This window comes from Microcaecilia unicolor, chromosome 11 (genome assembly GCF_901765095.1).
Source record: "Microcaecilia unicolor chromosome 11, aMicUni1.1, whole genome shotgun sequence".
Classification (NCBI taxonomy): domain Eukaryota; kingdom Metazoa; phylum Chordata; class Amphibia; order Gymnophiona; family Siphonopidae; genus Microcaecilia; species Microcaecilia unicolor.
Window position 1 is genome coordinate 5,066,900 of NC_044041.1, and position 19,619 is coordinate 5,086,518.

At 47.3% G+C, this 19,619-nt stretch overlaps 1 protein-coding gene across 1 annotated transcript in view; it reads left to right on the forward strand.

Annotated features, from left to right (window-relative positions):
- Positions 1–4,377: 4,377 nt before the first annotated feature.
- Positions 4,378–19,619, forward strand: part of LOC115481122 (kinase suppressor of Ras 2-like) — a 188,261-nt gene continuing 173,019 nt past the window's right edge. Inside the window, exon 1 of the mRNA XM_030220153.1 lies at positions 4,378–4,554. Coding sequence (XP_030076013.1) covers positions 4,378–4,554 — 177 coding nt within the window. The remainder of the gene's footprint in view (positions 4,555–19,619) is intronic.

A 19,619-nucleotide genomic window follows, 5' to 3' on the forward strand; every position in this document is an offset into this window, starting at 1 on the left:
ACCATGATTCTGATTGCTCCCTTTTGGCCGCGTCAGATCTGGTTCCCTCTTCTTCTGGAGTTATCCTCCGAAGAACCGTGGAGATTGGAGTGTTTTCCGACCCTCATCACGCAGGACGAAGGGGCTCTTCTGCATCCCAACCTCCAGTCCCTGGCTCTCACGGCCTGGATGTTGAGGGCGTAGACTTTGCCTCTTTGGGTCTGCCAGAGGGTGTCTCCCGCATCTTGCTTGCTTCCAGGAAAGACTCCACTAAGAGAAGTTACTTCTTTCATTGGAGGAGGTTTGCCGTCTGGTGTGACAGCAAGGCCCTAGATCCTCGCTCTTGTCCTACACAGACCCTGCTTGAATACCTTCTCCACTTGTCTGAGTCTGGTCTGAAGACCAACTCCGTAAGGGTTCACCTTAGTGCAATCAGTGCATACCATTACCAAGTGGAAGGTAAGCCGATCTCAGGACAGCCTTTAGTTGTTCGCTTCATGAGAGGTTTGCTTTTGTCAAAGCCCCCTGTCAAGCCTCCTACAGTGTCATGGGATCTCAATGTCGTTCTCACCCAGCTGATGAAACCTCCTTTCGAGCCACTGAATTCCTGCCATCCGAAGTACTTGACCTGGAAGGTCATTTTCTTGGTGGCAGTTACCTCGGCTCGTAGAGTCAGTGAGCTTCAGGCCCTGGTAGCCCAGGCCCCTTACACCAAATTTCATCACAACAGAGTAGTCCTCCGCACTCACCCTAAGTTTCTGCCAAAGGTTGTGTCGGACTTCCATCTGAACCAGTCAATTGTCTTGCCAACATTCTTTCCCCGTCCTCATTCCTGCCCTGCTGAACGTCAGCTGCACACATTGGACTGCAAGAGAGCATTGGCCTTCTATCTGGAGCGGACACAGCCCCACAGACAGTCCGCCCAATTGTTTGTTTCTTTTGATCCCAACAAGAGGGGAGTGGCTGTAGGGAAACGCACCATATCCAATTGGCTAGCAGATTGCATTTCCTTCACTTACGCCCAGGCTGGGCTGGCTCTTGAGGGTCATGTCACGGCTCATAATGTTAGAGCCATGGCAGCGTCGGTAGCCCACTTGAAGTCAGCCACCATGGAGGAAATTTGCAAAGCTGCGACGTGGTCATCTGTCCACACATTCACATCTCATTACTGCCTGCAGCAGGATACCCGACGTGACAGTCGGTTCGGGCAGTCAGTTCTTCAGAACCTGTTTGGGCTTTAGGATCCAACTCCACCCCCCGAGGGCCCTGTTTGTTCTGTTCCAGGCTACACTCTCAGTTAGTTGGTAAATTTTTTAGGTCAATCTCAGTTATGTCCTCGCCGTTGCGAGGCCCAATTGACCAATGTTGTTGTTTTGAGTGAGCCTGGGGGCTAGGGATACCCCATCAGTGAGAACAAGCAGCCTGCTTGTCCTCGGAGAAAGCGAATGCTACATACCTGTAGAAGGTATTCTCCGAGGACAGCAGGCTGATTGTTCTCACCAACCCGCCCGCCTCCCCTTTGGAGTTGTGTCTTCCCTTGAACTGTATTGTCTTGCTACATACTGGACTGGCCGGCTCGAGCCGGTTTCGGGCGGGAAGACGGCCGCGCATGCGCGGTGCGCGCGGGCGCGCGAGGGCTAGCAAAGGACTTTGCTAGTGAAGTTTCCGATTGGAGGGGCTGCCGTGGACGTCACCCATCAGTGAGAACAATCAGCCTGCTGTCCTCGGAGAATACCTTCTACAGGTATGTAGCATTCGCTTTAGTGTGTAGAATCCAACTCCTAGGGCCAGGTTTTTTATGTTCCAGGCTGCACCTTCACAGCTAGTATATATATATGGTTTCAGGTTAATTGATTTGGAGGTCTTAATGTTTTGAGTCCCTATTGTCCTAGCGTTGTTGTTTTCAGTGAGCCTGGCAGCTAGGGATGCCCACATGTGAGAATACAACTGGGTCTGCTTGTCCTTGGATAAAGTGAAATTACTCATCTTTAGCAGGTGTGCTCTGAGGACAGCAGGCCAGGTATTCTCATATACCCTCCCACCAATGTTCCTTCTAAGCGGAGTGCATGAGCAATTGCTCATAGAAACATGATGGCAGATAAGGGCCAAAGGCCCATCCGGTCTGCCCATCCTCAGTAACCACTAACTCTTTCTTTCCTATGGAATCCCACATGCTTGTCCCATGCATTCTTAAACTCTGACACAATCTCCATCTCCATGACCTCCACTGGGATGCCATTCCGCGCATCCATCACCCTTTCCATGAAAGAGTATTTTTTTAGATTCCTCCTGAGCCTATTTCCTCTTAACTTGTTCCTATGCCCTCTCATTCCAGAGTTTTCCTTCATTTAAAAATGGTTCACTTCTTGTACATTTATTTATTTATTTGTAGCATTTGTATCCCACATTTTCCCACCAATTTGCAGGCTCAATGTGGCTTACATTTGCCGTAATGGCGGTTGCCATTTCCGGGTACCAGAATTACAAATGTTATTGCGTTAAGGTGATTACATACATGGTAACATACATGGAACATAGCATATATCGAACAGATCATGGTATAAATATATATATACCATGTGCATACATACATGTTAAAGAAGAATAAGTTATGGTATTGCATGAAGGTTCCTGAGAATAAATTGGGATTTAACATACATTAGGTCATTGATTATAGAGAGTTCTTATTTAGCATAAGGTTGAAGCGGTAATGCTCGATCATAAGTATCAAAGCGGTTAATCAATCATGTGGTAAAAGTTCGGTAATGTATAGATCATGTATTGCGTTATTATTTAGTATTTAAGATGGATGTTTATGATATGCCTTCTTGAAAAGATCTGTTTTCAGTAGTATTCGGAAGATGGTTAGGGCCTGCGTTGTTTTTATGGCCTTCGGTGGTGCGTTCCATAGCTGCGTGCAGATGTATGAGAAACTGGTCGCGTATGTGGATTTATATTTTAGCCCTTTACAGTTAGGATAATGGAGATTAAGGAATGAGCGTGATGATCTTTTTGCATTCCTAATAGGCAGTTCTATAAGGTCTGACATATAGGTTGGGGCTTCCCTGTGAACGATTTTGTGGACCAGAGGTCACACTGAACGCAATTCGTTCTTTTATTGGAAGCCAGTGTAGTTTTTCTCTTAGGGGTTTGGCGCTTTCGTATTTCGCTTTCCCAAATATAAGTCTGGCTGCTGTGTTCTGAGCGGTCTGACGCCACTGAGGTATTTAAACGTCATGTACCCTCTCCCCGCCTCTCTTCCAGCGTATACATGTTGAGGTTCCTAATCCTGTCCCTGTATGTTTTGTGATCGAGACCATTTACCCGTTTCGTAGCCACCCTCTGGACCGACTCTATACATTTTAGGAACGTCGCTCACAGATTTTACATGGTTGCTCACAAAAAATTGTTTGTGCTACAGTATATACAGAAATCCATTGCTAAAATTGTTGTTTTTTAACACTTGTTGCTCACAGGATTTGCACACATCAAGCCACTCCTTAAAGGAAGCACTGCTTCCCACCTCCCCTAGGAGTTGTGTACCTGAGGGACTTGAGATGCTACTAGAATTTTTTTGAAACATGTATATATGCTAGTGTCCCCAGACCGAGCTCCATCAGTGGCATCACCCACATGTGAGAATACCTGGCCTTTTGTCCTGCAGAACAGCTGTTACAGGTGAGTAACTTGGCTTTCTCTGGTTTGTTTTAAATTTACAACCAACCTTGCAGGTGTAGTGACTAAGGACTGAACATTGCACATCCCTCTGCAATGCACAAGCAAGGTTTGCCAATCCCTATTGGACTGCTCCCCTTTCACCCTTCCTCTGTGAATGCTGCCGAGCTCGCGCGCGCACCGCCTCTCCTTCCACTGCTCCCGTTGTCCCGCGTGCACTCGCACGCGTTCCCAGACCTGCTCTTGCAGTTGCAACAGGCACGCGCTTGATTGACAGGCAAGATGTCGGGGTGGAGAGAGGCAGAAGGGGATGCAGTAGCTGGCACAAGAGACGGGAAACAACCGGCAGCGGCGATGCGCTAAATAAAAACGTGGACAAATGCAAATCAGCAAAAATTAAAGTAAGCGATCTGGAAAGAAAAAGCTGACAACGCAATTCAGTTGCCTATAAGAAAGCATATACTACATGTTTTCCCTTCCATGAGTACAGAATCAGTACCTGGTCTGCCTCTGATACAAACAGCATCACCTCAGCAGGGAACGAAAGAAGACACTTTAATTGAGTCTTTTGGGCCGAAATAGAAATTCATTTAAATAGAAGTGCATTGATTTTCCCCGTTTTATCTATCCTGTAAGGTATTGGCTGTTTTCATGCCATAGAACTTAAAGGGGGAGGGGGCAAGGAGAAAATCGTTCTTTTATTTGGGGGCAGCAAATCGAGCTATGGATGAGGAAAATATGACGAAAGGCGAAGAGCAGCATCTGAGTTTGCAGAAAGCTTTGCAGCAGTGCGAGCTGGTTCAGAACATGATAGACATTAGCATCTCCAACCTGGAAGGGCTCAGGACTAAATGTGCCACATCCAACGACCTGACACAGAAGGAAATCCGGACCCTAGAGGTAGGTTTGTACACCTATTTAACAAGCGAAAATCCTGCCTGCCTTTTTTTCAGTGCACAAATGGGGAAAGGGAAAGAATATAGAAAAAGAAATCCGGATTATGGCGTGGTAAAAATCCCGCATTCTCTCCATCTTAATGGAAACTGATGGTCTTTATTAATTTGACAATTGATGTCCCTGGTTTTACGGATGTGAATGTATTGGGGGTATATAGTAGGAGCTTGTGTGCAGTGTAATAAATTAAGGAGCTGCAGTGAACTGAAATGAGCCTGCGCATTCTGCAGGTGGTCGAAAGGTGATTCTTCTGTAGAATCTGTGTTTGCCCCTGGGGCCTGCAGATATTGGCAGCTTTCCATCCCTCCTATTTTATTGTCCTTTTGGAGTTTAAGCAACGTTTGCATGCATTTGCTTTTTGTAATGCCAACATCTAGACGTGCATGAGTGCAGCAGAGACTTCCAGGACACATCTGAGCAGGTTATGATGAAGGTTGGGGACGGAAAAATGGACGTTTGCGTTATGTTTAATTTAGAAGGCAGATTATACCAACCGTTGATTAAAGAATTAGTGCAAACCAGAAGCACAGTTTGTGCCGCCAGCGGACACCAGTGTCAGTGCAACCAGCTTGCTTTTGAACTAGCTTTCAAAGATCGTTCGGAAAATGATAGGGACTTATGGAAAAGAAACCAGGAGCCGTTTTATATTGATTACTTGATGATGATGATGATACCAGGCCATGGTTGGTACTTAAGATCTGAAATTAGGTGGGAGGTGGGCACATGTACCAGCTCTGTGGATACTGTGGGTGCTTGAGCATCCCCAGTATTGAGCAAATGCCTTCACTTTGTCCAAGGAGATGTAATTTGGGAGGGTTCCTCTAACCATTCTAAAAAGCTAGCTCATATGGAGGTGAGGAGTAAGCATGTGAGGAGAGAAGTGCTAGTTCCCCTCCATGTGCACTGTGAAAAACCCTCTTTTCCCAAGTTCTTGAGACCTGCTGCAGGGCCTGTTTTAAAGTTTGTCCACTTCATTCCACTGTGGTTCCATGTAGACTGCATGTGTCCAAGATGCCAACTTTTCCCTTCTCACCCTGGCTCAGATTGACCACATGCAACCACTGGGACCCTCCTTATTCTGGAGGCTGGGATTTAAAAAATTTTTACCTGGTGTTTTATTTGCATTTGGAGAGCTTGGGATTTCACTGTCAGCGCTGCTAAGCTGAGCGACAATGGTTTCGGTAGCATTCTGAAGGAAGCCCTTTGAAGGGACATCTGTGGTTGGGGTTGAAGAGAAAAAGCGAGTTTCTCACACTGCTGTGAGTACTGGGTCAAAAGCTGTACATTTACTAGAACATTGAATCTTGTCATTTTTGTAATAAAAATTGAATTATTTGTACATTCAAGCACAGTTAATGGTTGTTCAGGTTATGGTAGATTTGTCACACTGTCACAAGGCCAATCTGTATAGATTCTGAATGAAAAATTTGCCAGATACCCAATGGAAAATTGTAGGGGTCTCAATCTTGTCCAATCCCGGAAGACCACCGATTCAACTTGTTTTGTATGTCCACAAAGAACAATATATTCAAAATTTTGTACATCTATGCATGTAAGGTATAAATATAGGAGTCCTATATGCTATTTGATACATCCTTTTTTAATCAGATAGGCAAAAAGCAGTAGGAAGTTCTATACATACACAACAAATCCAAATTCTAAAAACAGAGAAAAATGTAGGCAGATAAAGACCATACAGCATACCCAGTCTGCCCATCCATGTCAGCTACTCTCCTAATCACTCCCTTAGAGATCCCATGTACTTGTCCCAAGCTCCTTTGAATTCAGATACTGTTTTCATCTCCAATACTGCCATCGGGGTGCTATTCCATCACTTCCTTAGGGCAATATGCCACTTTGTGAGCCGCTTTCTATGGGGTATATATAGGAAAATACCCATAAACCTGTGCTATTTCATCCCTTTGGTGAATATGTGTGTGTGAGTGTGTGTACGTATGTATATGTATATATTTGTGTTTGTAAGTATGTGTGGATAAATAAAAAAAAATATCTATCTATCTATCTATCTATCTATCTATCTATCTATCTATCTATCTATCTATCTATCTATATATAATGGTTTCTTAGTAAACTACATAAGTATTGCCATACTGGGACAGACCAAAGGTCCATCACGCCCAGCATCCTCTTTTTCTGATTACATGTGTTTTTGCTTCAAAGAGGGTTCCCAACAAACTTGGCACAGATTAGGAGTATACAGAGATGATGGGAGCAGAGGGTAAAGAGGGATAAATGTTGTCTACTGCCAACTCCAGACTTCGCGCCTTCTGTCTCGCTGCACCCTACACCTGGAATAAACTTCCTGAGCCCCTACATCTTGCCCCATCCTTGGCCACCTTTAAATCTAGACTGAAAGCCCACCTCTTTAACATTGCTTTTGACTCGTAACCACTTGTAACCACTCGCCTCCACCTACCCTCCTCTCCTTCCTGTACACATTAATTGATTTGATTTGCTTACTTTATTTTTGTCTATTAGATTGTAAGCTCTTTGAGCAGGGACTGTCTTTCTTCTATGTTTGTGCAGCGCTGCGTATGCCTTGTAGCTCTATAGAAATGCTAAATAGTAGTAGTAGTAGTAGTAGTAGTAGTAGTAGTAGTATGTTATGAATGAAAAGCTTCGTCAAGTTTTCAGTGCTATAAATGTTTGTCAGTGTAAGTGTAAAAAGAAAAGGGGGGGATGCTTTATATATTAATATAAATAAATATATATATAAAACTGCCCCTCCCCGAGCATCCCCTTTGACAGTGTGACTTCTGAAAGTAGTGTGCTAATCAGCCCATTTTGACCTTTTTAGTATGTTGCAAAACACAGCAAGGTAAGAGAGCATCTTGTCCAACTAAGAAGCAACACTTGGGGCCTGATGTTCCAAAGTTTGATTAAAAAAAAAAAAAATTCTGTTTTGTATCTCTGGAGAAAATGCATTGTGATGTCCAAATCTGATTTTGGATGTTTTGCAAAAACTGTCTAAAAATCCAATGCCAAAATGGTTATTTTTGAACCAGAAAAGCATCTATCTTTTTGGTCCAGAAATCACCCTATTTTAGACATTTTTGTGCCCAGTGCATCTTTCTTTAAAGGCCATTTGAAATTAAAAAAGTCCAAGGGAAAAACACACAAAAACAAGCCATTGGGATGTCTGGGGGGCCAGTAATCTTACTGGATTGGCCACACAGACATCCCAGCAGAGCAGTGGGGCAGCCTAGAGTGCACTGCAGTAAACGTCACATAAAAGGTCCTAGGTACACATCATATTATAGCCCCGTTATATTGTATGGTGAGCCCTCCAGGAATAGCAAAAAATATACTGTACCCAACTGTACACCACTGCAGGTATCACTTATGTTATGTTACTATGCTAGTTGCAACGTTGCTACGCAGACTGGGAGTCCATGTGTTTTCCTACCTGGACCATTGGCTGGTGAAGAACACGTCAAAGGACAGTGCTCAGGAGTCCATTCAGAGAATTATTCAGGTGCTGGAGCTACTAGGGTTCATTTTAAACTATCCCAAGTCCCATCTACTCCAGGTCCAGTAATTGGAGTTCACTGGACTAGGCGGATGTTCTAGTCGTAGTTGGCACTTGGGTTTGAGCCTGCCAGCAGGTCACAGCTCAACAGATGTTGAGGTTACTAGGCCACATATTCACCTGAGAATTGCCCAGTGGACTCCAGCTTCCCAGTGGTCCCAGGCCTCAGGGAACCTAGCAGATGTCATCCAGGTGTTGCCGGAGCTGGTTCAGTCCCTTCTCTGGTGGATGACTCAATCCAATATGACCGTGGGACTACCCTTTCAAATTCCTCAGCATTTCTTTCACTTATGTCTATGCTGGACTGGCCCTTGAGAGCCATGCCAAGGCTCATATTGTCAGAGCCATAGCAGCTTTGGTAGCCCACTTGGGGTCAGCCTCCATTGAAGAGGTCTGTAATGCTGTAACGTGGCCATCAGTCTACATCTCACTAGTACCTTGAGCAAGATATGTAACGAGATAGTCGGTTTGGACAGGCAGTTCTACAGAATTTGTTTGAGGTCTAGAACAAACTCCACCCTCCTAGGCCCATTTTGGTCTGTTCCAAGCTGCACTCTCACACAGTTTGTATATAGTTTAAGGTTAATCCATACTGAACTCGCCATTGCAATTTCCAGTTGACCTACTGTTGTTGTTTTCTGTGAGTCTAGTAGTTAGGGATTCTCACATGCGAGGAGGATATGGCCTGCTTGGCCTCAGAGAAAGCGAAGATACTTACCTGTAGCAGGTATTCTCCAAGGACAGCAGGCTATTCATTCTCATAATATAACAAGGCAGTGGGTAAAGAACCAGGAGTCCCAGAGTAAAGTTGAACCTAACTTTATTAATAAATATATTGACTCGACACAACGTTGTGTTTCGGCCAAAAGGCCTACATCAGGAGTCTAAATGCCGGAGTGGAGAATAATAGCGATGATCCAGATTAAAGTAATGCTGGAAATTGAAGACTGTTTTGCAGTGGTCTTGAAAAAGACCTTTGTTTTAAAATGTGGGCCGGATCACTCGCGTGAGCGTCTTGGCTGTAAAACTGAGGAAATTTCCAGCATTCTCCGAGGACAAGCAGGCTGCTTGTTCTCACGACTGGGTTGACGTCCATGGCAGCCCCCACCAACCGGAACAAAACTTCGCGGGCGGTCCCGCACGCAGGGCACGCCCATCGCGCATGCGCGGCCGTCTTCCCGCCCGTGCGTGACCGTTCCCGCTTAGTCTTTTCTTTTCCGCGCTGGAGAGAGCCGTGTTCGTCTCTCTCTCTCTCTGTCAGCCCCGGAAACCGGATCGCGTTTTCGCGCGAATTTTCTTATTTTTTTGTTGTTCGCGTTTTCTCTTAGTTTCTTTTACAAAAAAAAAAAACGCTGAACTTAGTTTTTCCCTCGTCTCTTAGTGGGGGCGTCGCCTTGTGGCCGCGCGGTCGATTTCTTTTCGAGGTGTGATTTTTACCGCCACCATTGACGACTTTGATTTCGCCGACGCGATTTTTCCGTCGATGTCCTCGAAGGTCCCGAGTGGATTTAAAAAGTGTGGTCAGTGCGGCCGGCATATCTCGCAGACCGACACTCATGCTTGGTGCCTCCAGTGCTTCGGGCCGGAGCACGATACCAAGACGTGTACTTTGTGTCTCGGTCTCCGGAAACGGACACAAGTAGCGAGGCAAGTTCTACGGGACCGTCTTTTTGGAACTTGCGCCGGCCCCTCGACGTCGACTTCGACGGCATCGGTATCGACGGCCGGTTCTTCGGTACCGGTATCGATGTCCGCGAAATCGGCACCGATGGCATCGACCCCAGGAGCACAGGTCCCGTCGGCCCGCCGGTCCTCCGATGAAGGCAGGGGTGAGAGGCCGCGTGGGCAATCGGCCCCGGTCACTCCCTCTACCCAGGGCCCTTGGGACCGAACCCTGTCAGACCCGGTACCTCGAGGCCGAGGGGGATCGACCTCCTCCTCCTCCATTCCACCAAGCGCCGATGACGGGCATCGCAAGAAGACGAAGAAGCACCGTCATCGGTCGCCCTCGATGCATCCGGCTCCCGGCGCTGGAGATGAGTCGACGCCGAGGAAGCGGCAGCGTCGCGAGGAGAGGTCCCCCTCTGTAGTAGAGGTACCGCCGCATCAGGGTCCCAGCACTTCGGTGCAGTCTCCTGGACCCGAACAGCTTCCGGCACCGACGCCTCTACCGGCCCCCTCGCCTTTCCCGACAGCGGGCTTGGACGAGTGCCTCCGAGCCATTCTTCCTGGGATTCTGGAAGGGCTGATGTGCCAGACTGTGCCGGCACCGGGGGTGCTTGCGCCCTCGGCGCCGTTGACGGTGGCGCCGGGGTGCTCTAGCCCGGTGCCGAGGCCTTCGACGCCGACGCCGCTTGCGGTGCCGGTCTCGACCGCCACGCAGGTGGAGTCCCCGTCGACGTCGATGGAGGGAGCTTCATCCCCGCCGGCGCGGGAGTCCACCGCTCGACGCCGCCACTGAGGCCTCAGTGCCTCGACGTCGAGCCGGGCCCGGTTGAGGACTGAACTGCACGAGCTCATGTCCGACACTGAGGAAGAGGCCTTGTGGGGGGAGGAGGAGGACCCCAGATATTTCTCCTCAGAGGAGTCTGTGGGCCTTCCCTCCGACCCCACTCCTTCACCAGAGAGAAAGCTCTCCCCTCCTGAGAGCCTCTCCTTTGCCTCCTTTGTCAGGGATATGTCTATTTGCATTCCCTTTCCCGTGGTCTCTGTGGATGAGCCGAGGGCTGAGATGCTCGAGGTCCTCGACTATCCATCACCACCTAGAGAGTCCTTCACGGTACCGTTGCACAATGTCCTCAAGGAGACACTGCTTCGGAACTGGTTGAGACCACTATCTAATCCCACCATTCCCAAGAAAGCAGAGTCCCAATACAGAATCCACTCGGACCCAGAGTTAATGCGGCCCCAATTGCCTCATGACTCGGCGGTCGTGGACTCTGTTCTCAAGAGGGCACGGAGTTCGAGGGATACCGCCTCGGCGCCCCCGGGGCGGGAGTCTCGCACTCTGGACTCGTTTGGGAGGAAGGCCTACCAATCTTCCATGCTCGTGACCCGCATCCAGTCTTACCAGCTCTACACGAGCATCCACATGCGGAATAATGTGAAGCAACTGGCGGACCTGGTTGACAAGCTCCCGCCGGAGCAGTCCAGGCCTTTTCAGGAGGTGGTCAGGCAGCTGAAGGCGTGCAGAAAGTTCCTGTCCAGGGGTATTTATGACACCTGTGACGTGGCATCTCGTGCTGCGGCCCAAGGTATAGTGATGCGCAGGCTCTCATGGCTGCGTGCCTCTGACCTGGACAACCGCACCCAGCAGAGACTGGCCGATGTACCTTGCCGGGGGGATAACATTTTTGGCGAGAAGGTCGAGCAGCTGGTGGACCAACTGCATCAGCGGGAAACCGCTCTCGACAAGCTCTCCCACCGGGCGCCTTCAGCATCCACCTCAGCAGGTAGACGTTTTTCCCGGGCCCGGACAGTCCCAGCGCGCTCGTTCTCGTCAACAGCGTGCGCCTAAGCAGCCCCCTGCGCCTCCACAGCAAAAGCCGGGGACGGGCTTTTGACTGGATCCATGGGAACATAGCCGCCATCAAAGTGTCCGTACCGGATGATCTGCCAGTCGGAGGGAGGTTAAAATTTTTTCACCAAAGGTGGCCTCTCATAACCTCCGACCAGTGGGTTCTCCAAATAGTGCGGTGCGGATACGCCCTAAATTTGGTCTCCCCTCCACCAAATTGTCCTCCGGGAGCTCAATCCTTCAGCTCCCACCACAAGCAGGTACTTGCAGAGGAACTCTCCGCCCTTCTCAGCGCCAATGCGGTCGAGCCCGTACCACCCGGGCAGGAAGGGCAGGGATTCTATTCCAGGTACTTCCTTGTGGAAAAGAAAACAGGGGGGATGCGCCCCATCCTAGACCTGAGAGGCCTGAACAAATTCCTGGTCAAAGAAAAGTTCAGGATGCTTTCCTTGGGCACCCTTCTGCCAATGATTCAGAAAAACGATTGGCTATGTTCCCTGGATTTAAAGGATGCATACACTCACATCCCGATACTGCCAGCTCACAGACAGTATCTCAGATTCCGTCTGGGCACACGGCATTTTCAGTATTGTGTGCTGCCCTTTGGGCTCGCCTCTGCCCCACGGGTGTTCACCAAGTGCCTCGTGGTGGTTGTGGCGTATCTATGTAAGCTGGGAGTGCACGTGTTCCCATACCTCGACGATTGGCTGGTCAAGAACACCTCGGAGGCAGGAGCTCTCCGGTCCATGCAGTGCACTATTCACCTCCTGGAGCTGCTGGGGTTTGTGATAAATTACCCAAAGTCCCATCTCCAGCCAACCCAGTCTCTGGAATTCATAGGAGCTCTGCTGAATACTCAGACGGCTCAGGCCTTCCTTCCCGAAGTGAGGGCCAGCAACCTCTTGTCCCTGGCTTCCCGGACCAGAGCGTCTCAGCAGATCACAGCTCGGCAGATGTTGAGACTTCTGGGTCATATGGCCTCCACAGTCCATGTGACTCCCATGGCTCGTCTTCACATGCGATCTGCTCAATGGACCCTAGCTTCCCAGTGGTTTCAGGCCACCGGGAATCTAGAAGATGTCATCCGCCTCTCCACCAGTTGCCGCACTTCACTGCACTGGTGGAAAATTCGGACCAATTTGACCCTGGGACGTCCATTCCAAATTCCGCAGCCCACGAAAGTGCTGACGACGGATGCATCTCGCCTGTGGTGGGGAGCTCATGTCGATGGGCTTCACACCCAGGGTCTGTGGTCCCCCCAGGAAAAGGATCTTCAGATCAACCTCCTGGAGCTCCGAGCGATCTGGAACGCACTGAAGGCTTTCAGAGATCGGCTGTCCTGTCAAATTATCCAAATTCGGACAGACAATCAGGTTGCAATGTATTACATCAACAAGCAGGGGGGCACCGGATCTCGCCCCCTGTGTCAGGAAGCCGTCGGGATGTGGCGTTGGGCTTGCCAGTTCGGCATGCTCCTCCAAGCCACGTACCTGGCAGGCATAAACAACAGTCTGGCCGACAGACTGAGCAGAGTCATGCAACCGCACGAGTGGTCGCTTCATTCCAGAGTGGTACGCAAGATCTTCCGAGAGTGGGGCACCCCCTCGGTGGACCTTTTCGCCTCTCGGACCAACCACAAGCTGCCTCTGTTCTGTTCCAGACTTCAGACACGCGGCAGGCTAGCATCGGATGCCTTTCTCCTTCATTGGGGGACCGGCCTCCTGTATGCTTATCCTCCCATACCTTTGGTGGGGAAGACCTTACTGAAGCTCAAGCAAGACCGCGGCACCATGATTCTGATCGCGCCCTTTTGGCCCCGTCAGATCTGGTTCCCTCTTCTTCTGGAGTTGTCCTCCGAAGAACCGTGGAGATTGGAGTGTTTTCCGACTCTCATTTCACAGAACGACGGAGCGTTGCTGCACCCCAACCTTCAGTCTCTGGCTCTCACGGCCTGGATGTTGAGGGCGTAGGCTTCGCTTCGTTGGGTCTGTCTGAGGGTGTCTCCCGTGTCTTGCTTGCCTCTAGGAAGGATTCCACTAAAAAGAGTTACTCTTTCAAGTGGAGGAGGTTTGTCGTTTGGTGTGAGAGCAAGGCCCTAGAACCTCGTTCTTGCCCTGCACAGAACCTGCTTGAATACCTTCTGCACTTATCAGAGTCTGGCCTCAAGACCAACTCAGTAAGGAATCACCTTAGTGCGATTAGTGCTTACCATTATCATGTGGAAGGTAAAGCCATCTCTGGAGAGCCTTTAGTCGTTCGATTCATGAGAGGCTTGCTTTTGTCAAAGCCCCCTATCAAGCCTCCTGCAGTGTCATGGAATCTCAACGTCGTCCTCACCCAGCTGATGAAACCTCCTTTTGAGCCACTGAATACCTGCCATCTGCAGTACTTGACCTGGAAGGTCATTTTCTTGGTGGCAGTTACTTCAGCTCGTAGGGTCAGTGAGCTTCAAGCCCTGGTAGCTCATGCTCCGTATACCAAATTTCATCACAACAGAGTAGTGCTCCGCACCCACCCAAAGTTCCTGCCGAAGGTGGTGTCGGAGTTCCATCTTAACCAGTCAATTGTCTTGCCAACATTCTTTCCCAGACCGCATACCCGCCCTGCTGAACGTCAGTTGCACACATTAGACTGCAAGAGAGCATTGGCCTTCTACTTGGAGCGGACACAGCCCCACAGACAGTCCGCCCAATTATTTGTTTCTTTCGACCCTAACAGGATAGGGGTCGCTGTCGGGAAACGCACCATCTCCAATTGGCTAGCAGATTGCATTTCCTTCACTTATGCCCAGGCTGGGCTGACTCTAGAGGGCCATGTCACGGCTCATAGTGTGAGAGCCATGGCGGCGTCGGTGGCTCACTTGAAGTCAGCCACTATTGAAGAGATTTGCAAGGCTGCGACGTGGTCATCTGTCCACACATTCACATCACATTACTGCCTCCAGCAGGATACCCGACGCGACAGTCGGTTCGGGCAGTCAGTGCTGCAGAATCTGTTTGGGGTGTAAATCCAACTCCACCCTCCAGGACCCGAATTTATTCTGGTCAGGCTGCACTCTCAGTTAGTTGTTCTTCGTAGGTCAATTTCTGTTATACCCTCGCCGTTGCGAGGTTCAATTGACCTGGGTTCTTGTTTTGAGTGAGCCTGAGAGCTAGGGATACCCCAGTCGTGAGAACAAGCAGCCTGCTTGTCCTCGGAGAAAGTGAATGATACATACCTGTAGCAGGTGTTCTCCGAGGACAGCAGGCTGATTGTTCTCACCTACCCTCCCTCCTCCCCTTTGGAGTTGCGTTTCATCATTTTTGCTTGTCATTCAACTGAGCGGGAACGGTCACGCACGGGTGGGAAGATGGCCGCGCATGTGCGGTGGGCGTGCCCTGCGTGCGGGACCGCCCGCGAAGTTTTGTTCCGGTTGTTGGGGGCTGCCGTGGACGTCAACCCAGTCGTGAGAACAATCAGCCTGCTGTCCTCGGAGAACACCTGCTACAGGTATGTATCATTCACTTTACTTTAATCAAACCCGTAACACCAGGAGAAGGGAAGGGATTCTATTCCAAGTACTTCCTTATGCCCAAAAGGACAGGGGGATTTCGTCCCAACTTAAACCTAAGGGCTCTGAACAAATTCCTGGTCAAAGAAAAGTTCAGGATGATTTCCATGGGCACCCTTCTCCCATGATTTAGGAAAATGATGGGCTATGCTTTCTGGACTTAAAGGATGCCTATACCTACATTTCAATACTTCCCAGTCACAGGAGGTATGTCAGATTCTGGCTAGGGAAACACCACTACCAGTACCACGTTCTGCCATTTAGTCTCGTGTCAGTTCCCAGGGTATTCAGCAAGTGTCTAGTGGTAGTTGTGGCCTATTTTCACAGAATGAGAGTATATATGTTTATATAGCTGGATAATTGGCTGGTCTAGATCACATCGCAGGAGGGGGCATCAGAGTCAATGCACCAACTATTTGCGTGTTGGGGCTACAAAGGTTCATTATAAACTACCTCAAGTCCCACCCCTCTTGGTCCAGCGATTGGAGTACATAGGAGCCCTATTCGATACATTGCAAGTTTGGGTTTCTTCCACAAACGAGAGCAGAGACGTTATCAACATTCACCTGGCAAGTCTGAAACAGCAAGCAGGTCACAGGTCAGCACGCCTCCATTTGAGATTGATGGGCCACATGGCCTCAACAGTGCATGTCACTCTCTTGGCACGTCTCCATTTGAGGGAGGCCCAATGGACCTCAGCTTCCCAGTGGTCTCAGGCTGCTCGGAATCTAGCAGATGTAATCCAGATTGGTCCAGAGTTGACTATTACTTTTCTCTGGTGGACAATTCAAACAAATTTGACTGTGGAACTACCATTCCAAATTCCACCTCCTCAGAAGGTGCTAACAATGGATGCATCCAACCTGGAATGGGGAATTACATTACATTACATTGGATTTCTAGATCGCCTGACCAATAAGTTTCTAGGCGGTATACATTAAAACTCCTATCAAACCATAACCTCAACCCATATATATACGCTGATGATGTGACAATATACATCCCCTTCAAACAAGACATTAACGAAATCTTCAACGAAATCAATCAAAGTCTACACATCATGAACACATGGGCAAATGCATTCCGTCTGAAATTAAACGCAGAAAAAACTCAATGCCTAATACCTCCCAATACAACACAAAAGAATTCACAGCTATAAACACACCAAACCTGAACCTTCAAATCTCAGAAACGCTAAAAATCCTTGGAATCACTATTGACCGCCACCTAACGCTCGAAACTCATGCTAACAACACATCTAAAAAGATGTTCTACAGCATGTGAAAACTGAAAAGGATAAGACCATACTTCCCAAGATCCCTCGTGCTCAGCCATCTGGATTACTGCAACTCACTATACGCAGGTTGCAAAGAACAAACACTGAGAAAACTTCAAACAGCCCAGAATACGGCAGCCAGACTCATCTTTGGAAAGCCAAAATATGAGAGTGCAAAACCATTACGAGAGAAACTGCACTGGCTTCCACTAAAGGAACGCATCACTTTTAAAGTATGCACATTAGTCCACAAAATCATTCACGGCGAAGCCCCAGCCTACATGTGTGAGTTAATAGACTTCACCCAGAAACGCCAAAAGATCATCCCGAACCTTCCTAAACCTCCACTTCCCCAACTGCAAAGGCGTGAAATACAAAGCGCTACATGCATCTACCTTTTCTCACATGAGCACGCAGTATTGGAATATGCTGCCACGCAACTTAAGAACAATCAACGAGCAAGCTTCCTTCCGCAGATCATTGAAGACACATCTTTTCAAAAAGATCTACGGAAAGAACCAAAACACATAAAGTCCACACCTACTGTTCACGAATGCATCACACATTCACCTCTGAACTCTCATTCCTATAACATCACATCATTCATACCTTCAATTTTATTTTATTTTTATTACATTTGTACCCTGTGCTTTTTCCCACTCATGGCAGGCTCAGTGTGGCAGGCAATGGAGGGTTAAGTGACTTGCCCAGAGTCACAAGGAGCTGCCTGTGCTGGGAATTGAACTCAGTTCCTCAGTTCCCCAGGACCAAAGTCCACCACCCTAACCACTAGGCCACTCCTCCACTCCCAGGCCACTCCTCCACTCCCAGAAATCACAGAAAGATATATATCATATGTCTTTATGCCTTTTTATCGCCCTCTAAGCTCCCATTGTTTCCTTCCAATGTTTCAATGTTTATGCTCCAGTGTCACATTCCTTAACGACACTTCAATTGTTTCGCATAATTCTGCAAAATGTAATCCATAACCAATCTGTAACAAATTGTATTTCCAACATTTAACTCATATTGTAAGCCACACTGAACCCGCAAAAAGGTGGGAAAACGTGGGATACAAATGCAATAAATAAATAAATAAATAAATAAAATATAGAGCAAAAAGCCAAGACAAAACCTTGGGAATTACAACTGTACCATAAAATTAGGTAAAAGGAATTACCTAACAAATCTTTTAAAAAGAATAGTCTTCAGAAGTTTTCAAGAACTATCATAACTATGTAAATCCTCCTATTTTAATGCAAGTGAATTCCAAATATTGGGAGCCTGAGACCTCATCAATTGCTTAAAAAAAACAAATCTTTTTATGTCCTTAGGAGAAGGAATGGATCCTCAGAAGCTTAGCGGAGATTGGGTGGCAGAGCTGGTGGTGGGAGGCAGGGCTTGTGGTTGGGAGGCGGGGCTAGTGCTGGGCAGACTTCTACGGTCTGTGCCCTGAAAATGGCAGATACAAATCAAGATCAGGTATACACAAAAAGTAGCACATATGAGTTTATCTTGTTGGGCAGACTGGATGAACCGTGCAGTTCTTTCTCTGCCGTCATCTACTATGTTACTATGAACTGCAAAAGGAGACTAGTATGATCTTCTACTTTTCCTAAGATCTATAAAGTTAACTTGCTCTATCAAGTAGTTTAGAGAGTTTCCAGTTAGAATTTTAAACAAAATGCATACAAATTTAAATGACACTTCAACAATAGTGCTCTTTAGAATCGATACTATCAATTAATACTTCTGTGGCACTTTAGACTTTTCAACACAGTCTTATTAAAGCATATAATAACCTTGACTTCAGATTTCTGGTGTGTTTATTAATTATTTACTCCATAAACTACACCTCTCCGCTGTACCGTTATTATAACAGCAGGAATCCTCATTAGTCTAGGTTAATGGTTTTTTACTTATTTACTTTATTTTTATTCGTCCTTTTTAATATCATATAATTTTGCACTTATCTTATCTTCCAGGCTTTTTCACTGGTTTGCTCTACAGTGCGCTTCTGTTTCGTAACATCTTCATCTGGAGCTAAACCTTTCCTGTGCCCTGCAATTAAACAACTTGTATAAATTTCTAGCTGTGTTTACTTCTTTTTACTTTATATATCTTCTCATGTACTCACAGTTATCTCATTTCTCTGCTAGACCTCGCTGTCTCTCAGCTAGAGGATATCTCAAAAATTGGCACCGATCAGCTGATTTTATTACGTCAGACGCCCTGCTGGCTCTTCTTTCTCTAAACCAATCAAAATGCTCAAACCTCCCCCTCTCCCCTCTCTCATATACCCCTTCTTTTTGTTCTACTAGTGTTATAAGAAAACTTTCCACTCTATTTTACTGTTCAATCCCGTTGGGTTTAAGGCTTCCAATCTATATATCCAACGTTGTTCTTTTTGCAACAATTTCCTATTTCTATCACCTCCTTGTATGGATAAGGGGACGTGATCAATTACTACACATTCATAATCCATAAATGAATGGCCCCTTTCCAAGCTGTGTTGTACTAGGGGAGCCTCCAGTTTTTTAAATTTTAAATTATGATTGTGATCACTCATTCTTATTTTCAAAGCTCTTTTCGTCTTCCCCACATATATCTTCTGACACGGGCAGATCAGTATATACAACGTATGTTGATTCACAATTTGTCTTGTATCTCAAATCATACTGTCTCTCGTCTGTTGGATTCTTAAACTTTTCTGTGGTCCTCATTAATTTGCAGTATTTACATTTACCACACTCTGTATGTCCAGGTGTACTTATATCTACCGGATCTTCACTTTTTTCTTGTAATAATTCTTTAAGATTTTGGTTACATGTGTACGCTATTCTTAGATGTTTATTTCTAAATGCTGGATGCATTTGCATTAGTTGCCAATGTTTTCTTATACTTTTGACAACCTGGTTGTTATTATGCGTATAGCGTAACACACATGTTTGAATAGCTGTCTACTACTACTACTACTACTACTTAACATTTCTAGAGCGCTACTAGGGTTACGCAGCGCTGTACAATTTAACAAAGAGAGACAGTCCCTGCTCAAAGAGCTTACAATCTAATAGACAAGTGAACGGTCTGTCCGATAGGGGCAGTCAAATTGGGGCAG